Source organism: Corylus avellana, chromosome ca1 (genome assembly GCF_901000735.1).
Source record: "Corylus avellana chromosome ca1, CavTom2PMs-1.0".
Taxonomy (NCBI): Eukaryota; Viridiplantae; Streptophyta; class Magnoliopsida; order Fagales; family Betulaceae; genus Corylus; species Corylus avellana.
In genome coordinates this window covers 13394975-13405908 of record NC_081541.1, presented here as the reverse complement: position 1 = coordinate 13405908, position 10934 = coordinate 13394975, and the positions used below count along the sequence as shown (strand labels likewise).

At 34.5% G+C, this 10934-nt stretch overlaps 1 protein-coding gene across 1 annotated transcript; it reads right to left on the bottom strand.

Moving 5' to 3' along the window:
- Nucleotides 1-510: 510 nt before the first annotated feature.
- LOC132167396 (bidirectional sugar transporter SWEET17-like) lies at nt 511-5757 on the bottom strand. The gene is made up of 6 exons (XM_059578358.1): nt 5533-5757; nt 5221-5257; nt 4848-5058; nt 4523-4684; nt 2453-2572; nt 511-721 (listed from the first exon to the last, which is right to left on the bottom strand). Exons 1-6 carry the CDS (start codon nt 5564-5566, stop codon nt 551-553), a joined length of 735 nt encoding a protein of 244 aa, XP_059434341.1. The 5' UTR covers nt 5567-5757; the 3' UTR covers nt 511-550.
- Between the last annotated feature and the right edge of the window lie 5177 nt (nt 5758-10934).

Here is a 10934-nt window from a genome sequence, read left to right as displayed (position 1 = left end):
AAATTTAGCAACGTCGCACTAATTAACACGTCAAGAAATAGTAACATGGCAAAAAGTGGGTTGTAGACACGTGAATAAATCCCCTTTTTTTTGTAGTATCTTTTGTATCAAACATCCTTATACACTTGAAAAGAAAACATAAAGATATTTTAGAAAGCATACATAATTCCTATAGGCTATAAGATACTCAAGAATAAACTAAACATGTGAATTTTATGATTCTGAAAATCCCATCAGATTCCTAATCATTCTCAAATGCCAGTTTAGTCATATTTAAGGAAATCTAGATTTTCGAACATCACAAAATATAGATGCCAAAGAAAATAAAGAACTCAAGCAAACTATCCCTAATTTACTTTTCTGAAGCCGGAAAAACCCACTAATAAAACTCTCATCTGGTTAAAAGAAGGAAATAAAAAAAAACCCCAAAAAAAAAAAAAAAAAAAAAAATTGCTTATAAAACTCTCATCTGGGTAGAAAACAGAAAAAATAAAAACAAAAAAAAAATTCTAAAAACTCTAACCACCATTTGATGAGTCACTATAAATGCCTACTCTTCATTGTTTTCACGTGATAAACTTGAGGAAGAGATGAGGTGCTCATGTTGGGATCCTTGTTCCAGTGTATCTGCAGAGATGTTTTTACGTGGGTTGGCCTTTCTGTATATCAAATAGAGCACTAGCTGCGCTGCTCCAAGTAGAAACCCACATCCATTTGGTGCCTATATCACAAAATCAACACTCTATCATGATTTTATATATATATAGGAACAGGAACAGGAACGGAGCCAGCCTTGACAATGGGCAGGGGCTAATGGTTGAAAAAATTAAATTGGCAGGGGCTCATTAGCAAAAAAAAAAAAGAAAAGAATTTAACCATAAAAAATTGTTTTTCCCTTAAAAAAAAAAAAAGCCCTGGCCCCTTCCAATCCCCCCTTTCTTCCGTCCCTCTATATATATATATATATGTGTGTGTGTGTGTGTGTGTATTAGAGGACACTATTGTTACAATATATGATATGGTATATATATTAATTATATGATATTTAGTTCATTCTCATACTACTGTCATATAATTATGATAATGTGACAGTAAAAATTAGTCATTGGATCAATGAGGGCTTATAACAAGAAAAAATCAATGGCTAATTTTTATTGTCACATCACCATAGTTGTATGGTAGTAATATGAAAGTCTACTAAATAACATTTTTCTTATCTTCTGGGATTGATTGTAATCACTAATCGGGTTTGATCGTGATCAAATCAAAATGATTTTGTTAGTATATTATTGTCTATGATCATATATTATTGTATTGTCATATTTGTGACATAATATTTTCATAATATGCTTGACATATTATAAAAAGAGAAATGTTACGGTTTCTTTGGTGTTTTCTCTATCCTACGTGGATATTATTTTCTAAAATAAAAAAATGAGGGATCGGTTTGGTAAGTTTTTTTTTTTTTTTTTCATCTTTTTTAGAAAATAATATCCACGTAGGATGAAGAGAACACCATGAGGAACCGTAATATTTCTCTTATAAAAAATAAGTAATGATGCAGTTCCTCCAATGGTTCTCCTCATCTTAGGTTAATATTGTTTTCTAAAAAAGAAAAAGAAAAAAATCTTATTCTTACTTTCTAACAAACCTTCTTAGAAAACAATATACTCGTAAAATATGAACACCAGGAGAACCATATGAAGAGCTTTAGCATTTCTCTAAAAATATTATCCACATATGGTATACTAGAAATATTTGGTGATTTTGTAATTATTGTATTTCCTTTATTTTTCTAGTCTAACTCAATTATAAATAGGTCATTCAATTGTACAATTTTTATATATAAAAAAATACAAGCTTCTTTCCTACAAGTTCTATTTTACTTAATTAGCTTGTCTTTTTCTTCAAATTTAATTATCATACTTATCTTTATCTTCACCTACCCAAATTTTCCTATAAATAAAAGTTTTTTTGTACTTTAAAAATATCATCAAACAGATAAGAGTAAAATCTAGCTTTTTTTTTTTTTTTGGGTTCTTCCCTAGTACGTATATATCTAACAACAAATCACCGTAAATCTTTATCTACGTCGTTTTCTCTCTTTCTTTCTTTAAATTGTTCGTTTAATTACCATTTCATTATGAGTTTTCTCAACTATCCGACCAAGTTTCATTGGCAAATGGCAATCCATGGTGATTAGGACATGTTTTCAGTAAATCTTATTAAATTACAAGTTATGCCAAAAGCTCTGATCATGATGGCCATCAATTGCTCACAAATAAAAGCTCTCAACCGAAACCAAATATTTAATTGAAATGTACGGTAAACTATAGAGTCAAATTCAATACTTTATGTTAGAGCATCACCAGCTTAAACGGATAGAAAATGAGAAATTTAATTCATAATTTAACAAAATATTACCCCAAAGAAAAAGACTAGAAGAACGTACCAAAAGGAGATAGTCACGTACAAGCAAAGCATAGAAAGCCCATGTCCCACCGTTCAAGAAAAGGAAAAATGAGAGAAAGAATGGCATGTACTCCACGCTCTTGCTCCTCACCACTGTTCTCTGAGAAACCACATTTACAAACCACATTAAACTCCATCACATAATGTCTAATAAAGATACATTTTGCTCAATTGTGCACATAAATCGTATTGGATTAGGTACATTAGATTAGAGTCGAGACACACAAAAATAGCGCCTCTTATATATTGAGCTAGTGGTGTTGGGGTACTACAAATTTTATTATAAAATCATTTACAAACTACTGTGGTTGCTCATAATTTGTGAAACAATTAATCAAAAATTTTGACTTATTAATTTTTTCTAATTATTTCACTAATCATGGTCTGTCACGTCAGTTTGTATATGACTTTGTAGTAAAATTTGTAGTACCTCAAACAGAGTTTAATCAGCCTGTCTTTCACAGGAATGCCTGGTTTCATGTATGGACTGAAAGATCATGGAGTATTGTGCTAAATTTTGATGGAAAAGAGAGGAAGACCCATGTTTTGAAGTGATAAATGTAGAGTTGAGTGTCATCGGTGAATTTACTAGACAAAAATGGCTAGAAAATTAGTGAAATTCACCCGATGACTCCAAACAACACCTTGTTTTGCAGTAATCACTACCAATTAAAAATTCACAAACACACAATATCACCAAAATTATGTAAAGCAATAAACACATCAAACACACAATTTTGGAGACGAAGTGAAAATGTTTTGAAGAATTTTTTAAAAATAAAAGGGGAAACTTCACAAAACCCTCCTAAAATTCCATGTGTTTTGAAATTACCCTTCCAAAGTTCAAAAACTCTCAATTTAGGATATCAAACTTTTAAGTTTTTAGAATGTCACCCCTTCATTAGTATTTTCTTTTAAATCTTGGCAAAATTCTCAAAATTCCCCTTTTTTTATTAAAAAAAAAAATGTAGGCTTAGGCGTTGGTATTTTTGCCTGGGCAGGTTCATTATGGGTTGCTAATTGGGTCAAAGAAAATATTTTAAATGGAAGATAATATTTCTGGTTTATTAACGAAGATTCAAATAGTTCTTGGGACAGGAAGAAGATTCGGAAGCTCAGGAAGATTAATGCTAGATCTTTTCAACATGATGCAGTAGGGAATGAGGAAACCATTTCTCTTTGGAATGATTGGTGGCATCCCCATGCTAGGTGCACCGTATGAAAAAATTGGGCATAGGGTTGTGAATGATTCAACAAAGTCTTATGGATGCACAACTTTCTAGTGTTTGGGTTTGGAGGTCTGCAGATCAGTGGATTGTCTCCTAGTTGCCTTAGCTTGCAAGTGTATATACTCCTTACATTGTTAGGGCTCGTTTGTGATTGTGTTTGGGGGGTTTAAAAGTACGTTCAATACTTAAAAAGTTCGTTTAGAACAAAAGTAGTCGTTTGGTAAGAAAATTAAAAGCGATTTTAAGGGTCCAAAAAGCCTAAAAATGACCAAAACGCACTTTTGAAAAAAATTTAAAAATAAAGTTTTTGTCAAAAAACATTTTTTTGACTTAACAGCTATATTTCTCAAACATAATTTCAAACAGACTCTTGAATCCCTTAATTGACCTATATATTGAAGGTCAAACTCAAGTGTTTGGATTTTTCCGTATCACGACTTGCTGTAAAAAAGGAAAAAACACAAAAGACAAAATAAAAAAAGAAAAAATAAATAAAAATGACAGGATGACAACGTATAAATGTCATTTATGCTTGTCGGAACATATATATATAAGCTATATAGTGCCCATTTCACATATAAACTATATAGTGCCCTTTTGGGCCATTTCAAGGAAATCAAGAAATTATGATCATAATCAAACATTTACTAACCATACATGATTGGGTATCCATGGAAACCGAAAAAGAGATCAATAAACCCAATTGAAATTAAAATGGAAACAATTAATATATGGGTTGTGAAAAAAAAATCCAATCCAAAGACAGGAATCAATAGATAATATTACACACCCAACCAATTGAGCTTTAAATTAATTCTTACCATGGCGGCTAGAGGTGAGCTATACATTATAAAATTTAACACTGCACCCAAGAACCCTATTACATCAATTCCTGCTTCTTCCTGCAATGCCAACCGAGTAACTAGAACTGCTGCTGCTAGGAAGCCCACATCCAAGATCCCCACAAGAATGGCAATCTTAGCCTTGCAATTTTGCACGTACAACGAATTAATTCATATATAATAAGCTGATAAATTTGATAATATTCATAACTACGAAAACATTAATATATCAAATTATTAAATTCATTATTTCTTGTTCGTTTTTAAGTTTTTGAGATAAGAGATAGTGAAAATATCGGTTTACCCTCGACCTTTTTGGTGCGTATATAAGAAATAAGATGACGTAGATAGTCTCGACAAGGATGCCAAAACCATTGACGGTGGCTACCAGTAATTCCCCGGGCTTTATAATTCCATAGTATGTCCACAAGGATGAGTTTAACAATGTGCAAATGTAAGGAAGGCTCTCAAATTCCTCCGTCGACTGGCGCTTTATTATTTGCCAAAATGTCTCGCTGCATTCGCAAGAATGTTAAAGTGTTAATTAAATGATTAAATTTACATATTTTATCGACTTAATTAAGATTTTGGAATAATTGGTGATTTAATAACTAACAAGATGCTTAATTAATGAAGGATTGAATGGCTGGAAAAATAAAAAGTTCTTTTCAACTTACACGGGGGAAAGAAACATTAATACTGAGATGATGTTGCCTGCAAAAAGGAGAAGACATGAGATTATCTTCCTTGGCATGCACAAAAAATAAAAGATCTAGTAATACTAAGGTGTAATTGGCTCGAGTAGCAAGTCCCTAAGCTTCGACCCTTCTAAAGTGCAAACAATTTCTTGAGGTTGCCTGCAAGCGAGAGCTCAAGCCGAATCAAGTCTTCGCCTCAGATACGTCCGATTACCAAAAAACAAAAAACAAAAAAAAACAAAAAAGAAAGAGACCTGAATAACATTATACAGAAGAGAAATGGCTTCTCACCTATAACTCCAACATAGAAACTCAGCACCTCCATGTCAAACAAAGAGCTTTTGACTTGAAGATCACCAGAAGAGAAAAAGGATTTAGAATTGATGGGTTTCTCTTAGGGGAAGAGAAGGAAGATAGGTAGGTAGGTTGAATGGAAAGAAGGGGCAGCAAGTTTTCTTCCTCAGACTCTCTATTACAGTAAAGCTTCTTAGCCTGAAAAAGTTTTTAGGAGGGCCAAGGTTATATATTGACGTAGCAAATTCAAGTTGATATTTTTTTTTTTAAGCACTTCAAGTTAATAATTGATAGTAACGTAACAAGGGTGACACACGTGATCACACGATCAACTCCATATTGTCCAATATATATACGTGTGAGGTAAGTTTGAAGCAAATAAGCACTTTCTATTTTACTATAATAATTATAACTTTTTGATAAACTATACTGATGTGAGAATTGAAATAATATAGATTATAATCTCTCATCCAAAAAGAAAAATTATAAAATAAAAGACCCATGATATTGGAATGTGGAGAAGAAATATTTTTGAATAATGAAAAATTATTACAATTAAAAAAAAAAAAAAAAAGAAGAAGAAAAGGAGATAATAGATAAGAAAACAAAAAATTAGGTTGATCATTTATAACATGTGGACGTAAAATAATGGAAACATATATGTATAGATATTAATTGGGGAGAGGGTGGATAAAATCCGGGGCCATATTGAATCATTGATCATGATGTCTCACCGGCCAACCTCATCATTGAAGGTTGAGGCATGAATGGTTCATAAATAAATGAACTATTTATTTATGAATGTTTTTCTTTAGCCCACGTGTTATATATATATATATATATATATATATATATATGCAAATATTGCTCCACTTGTCCAATTCAAGAATCAAGAGTCCCCAAATGGTAGACCCCAATGTCTAGTGTGACAGATAATGATCTCATTAGTGGTAGCCGTCCGTTTAAAAAAAAAAAAAAAAAAAGTCAAAATATATTAACAAATAAAGTTGAAAAGCTCCCCATTTGTTTTGTTTCTTTAATAACCATGCATATCCAAATCCGAATCAAATTGGATGATTATAAGTTTATTTAATTAAAACTTTGGCTTTTGTGTAGCTATATAGATATACCATTGACAATGAAGGACATCACTAAAGTAATTTCTTATCAAAATATCATTTGTCTAGTTGAGCAAATCTTTTGTCCTTCAAATTAAGGAGCTTTTTATTGAAGAAATAATAAGGTGTAGGACTGATTATTTGAAACTACGTAAAAGGAAAGAAGGGGGAGAAAAATAAATGAGAATTCAGCCAGAATGAGATCTAACTAGTTGCAGCACAATAAGTCTAATGATGAACGCAAAAATTTGCACTTATATGAACTTTTCTTGCCTTCTAAAAAGAAGAAATGAAGATCAAGGATATAGAGGCTGAAATGAGGTTAATAATCCTCTAATTTTGCACAATAAAAAGATGTTGAACAGCCATAATCACAACTTGAGCGTCATGATGAAGAACCTCTTTTAAAAACAAATAAATATCATTAATTTACCTTTAATTAATGATGATACACAACACGTGTTGGATTAAGTGACCTTTTTAAAATCACATTTTAAATTTTTTTTTTAATGTTTTTCACTTCACTCATTTTATTCATAACTGGTTAGGTGGCAATAATGGGTTAAATATCATAGAAGTAGTTTTGTTAGATCATGACATGTTCCATGTAAAAAACTAATTTTTAAACTATATTAAACCAAAAAAAAAAAAAAAAATCCACCCTTGCATAGGGCAAGCCATCCCAATAATAATGGTGGAGGGATGGTGATGTAGATCAAGGGCCTAAAAAGGAGGTTTTTGGAAGTCGTGTCCGAAAAGGGGTGTGAACCGTGCGATCTTGGGGTTTCTGGAAACCCCATCCGGACATGCTCTCTAGCCATCTGGACGCTTATGTTATTTTGCTTTCCGTTCGTTTTTATTTACCTGTCCAGATAGAGGATATATCCTGTCCGGACACACTTCGTAGAATTACAATAACCAACTTTATTTCGTGTTTTACTAGGTTTAGGGTTTTTGGGGTCTATAAATACATACTTATAGCCTCCGGAAACGCAGATTTTGATTATTATTGAGTTTGTTTAATAAGAATTATTCAGAGTTTAGTTTCTTCTTTATTTTCCTTCAAAACCTAAATAGTATATAGTGTTTTAGAGAAGATTTCTTAGATTCCTTGATAGTCTCAAAATCTAGAAGTATTTATTCGCTACTTAATGTTGTTATTCGCTGCAGCCCACTAAGTCACACTGCATTAGTTGGTATCAGAGCCCAAGTTACTTTCCATGAATGGGGGAGAGGCAACCGTCTAGCAGACATGAATGAAGTGCACGTGTGCACGAAGACAGCACGTAAGGAGCAACCGGCGATTCGTTTGCGGCACAGGGAGGAGAGGTTTGGTGGTCTTACCGTGCGAAAGAAGGAGCGTGCGCGCACCCAACACAAGGTCCCTACCGATCACTTGGCCGACATGGATGGTTTGAGCATTCGTCGTCGTCAACCATGACCGCAGTACGCTGGGGAGGGAGACAAATTTATCGTTGAGAGTGAACCTGTCAATCCTTATGCGGGGCACGGAGCGGAAGAAATTTCCAATAGCACAAGCCCATGCTATATCATGGGACGCAGGCATCAAGCTCGATACCCAAAAAGAAAAGGTAAAACATTTCAACAAAAATAAGGTGCCTAGAGAGGTGGCAACAAGGAGACATCAAATGGAGATCCGTTGGCGGCAACACATGGATGATCAAATGGAGACCCTGTGGGAACAGATAGACAATCTCATTAACCAGTTAACTAACATGGCTGGTTCGAACGTTCGTCACTGACAATCAACTTTAGTGGAAGACATGGGTTGAGGCAGAGATTCCGCGACAGACTAACTTGACCCTTATTCGCCAACCTCAAATCCATCAACCAAATCCATATTCTGTGGAGGAGGAAAAAGAATCTGGGGAGGAAGAGTTTCAGGAATCCAAGTTAATTAATGAGGAGTTCAGACATGAAGATGTTGAAGATCCTTCGCAAAGATTCGTGGATTGGGATTTCCCACCAACCTGTGATGAAGAGCACGAAGAAGATCCGGATAGAAGGCCCTTGCCACCTGACCTAGAGGAGGAGCACAAAGGAGATGGGTTTCATCCCATGTTTGGCGGCCTCCACCCCGAAGAAGATGGCTCATAGGAAGAGGAAGGACCCACGGAGGAGCACAAAGAAGATGAGTTTCCTCCCATGTTTGGCGGCCTCTACCCCAAAAAAGATGACCCATTGGAAAAGGAAGGACCCACAGATGGTATTGAAGGTTATTATGAAGATGATGAAGACCCTCTAGGTTATTATGAAGATGATGAAGACCCTCTAGGTGACATGCCTAATTTTAATTGGGAAGAGGTTGATTATGTTGATTTCCTTGGTATTGAAGGTATTTTAAATTCTCCTAACAATGATTGTGATGAGTTCTATGTGATTGAGGAGAATTATTTATTTACAAGGGAAACTACGACTAACCCATTCTTGAGTATTTACATGGCATGTGGAAGGGAAGGTACGGGGGAAGTATGGCACACCTGATGTATTGCAAAGTGGTGTGTGGGGCCTTCACGACAATCATCAAGGTATTTCGATGATGAAGAGATCACGTTTATTGTGGAGTGTTGCCTTGTCTTGATCTTGAGGAGAGGAGAATGGATTGAGTTGACGGCGCACCCAAAGGACAGTGGAAAGAACCGGCCGAATTCGAGAACGAATTCTCTCCAACCTGGGGAGAATGATGTAGATCAAGGGCCTAAAAAAGAGGTTTTTGGAAGTCGTGTCTGGACAGGGATTCCACGTGTCCGAACAGGGGTGCGATCTTGGGGTTTTTGGAAACCCCATCTGGACAGGCTCTTTAGCCGTTCGGACGCCCATATGTTATTTTGCTTTCCGTTCGTTTTTATTTACCTGTCCGGACAGGGTGTATGTCCCATCCGGACACGCTTCGTAGAATTACAATAACCAACTTTATTTCATATTTTATTAAGTTTAGGGTTTTGGGGTCTATAAATACATGCTTATAGCCTTCAGAAACGCAGATTTGGATTATTATTATTGAGTTTGTTTAATAAGAATTACTCAGAGTTGAGTCTCTTCTTTGTTTTCTTTCAAAACCTAGATAGTATCTAGCGTTTTAGAGAAGATTTCTTAGATCCCTTGATAGTCTCAAAATCTAGAAATATTTATCCGCTACTTAATGTTGTTATTCGTTGCAGCCGACTAAATCACACTGCATCAAGTGGCAGCACATGTCTCTAGTTAGCGCATGGTCGCCACCCTTTAGGGATAGATGGATGAGGTCGCATGAGCCATCACCTTTGTTTGGGGTGGTCGTCCTTCCATTTGAGGGGTGATTGCTCCCAAATGTAACTCAACGGTCCTTTTACACACCATTTTTTTTTTTTTTAATGTATTGTTTAATGTAAAAAGTTATTTTTTTCATACATGACATGTGGCGTGGCAAAATTGTGCCACATGTCAAGATTGTTTACGTGACCACTGTGACCTTAATGAGATTAATGCGGGTTAATCAGTTTTGGAAGGAACGAGTGAAATGAAAACATGAAAATTTTAAGAAATTGAAAAATTGTGCAAAAACTTTGATGAGATTTCTCCCTTTTCACATATATAGTTGAAAATGATGTATGGAATTAGAAAAGGACATGGTGATGGCGTAGTGTATGGTTCCCCATGTCGTGGGTATATTTACTCTTGTTACCCAAAGTGGTGATGAACACTTAATGCTATACAAAATTCCCACCTAATTCCAGGGATCCTGGTCCAACTTAGACCACATAAGATTTGTTGTCGGTCTGCAGTGGAATTTCCACAAACACGTGGGAGGTTTGGAATGGGGCATTGGCCAATAAAGGATTGGTATGACTTGCTACCACCAACAGACAATAATTGTTGGTATGATTAGTTTCAACCATAATACTTTTGTCAAATATTTTATTATTATTATAAAAAATAAAAAGAAGACATTTGACAAATGATATTAATATTGAAATATAAAATATTTGTCAATTAAATATTCACGAGAGAAATCTGTTAAATTCAGAAAAAACTATTTAATGTTTATTAGATGACAAAAATATTCCCCATTTTCGAATAATTTCAACCCCAGGGCTAGGACAATGGGGGTATGACTTTTTGACAAGACTAACATTGCATTATTATGAGGTGGTCTTGCAAAACCAGTTAGACAGACAATGATTCTCTCAATTTCAAATTGACTAATATAACATTATTATGAGGTCTTGCAAAACCAGATGACAATTTCAAATTAAATAAATAATAAATATTTTATAGTCA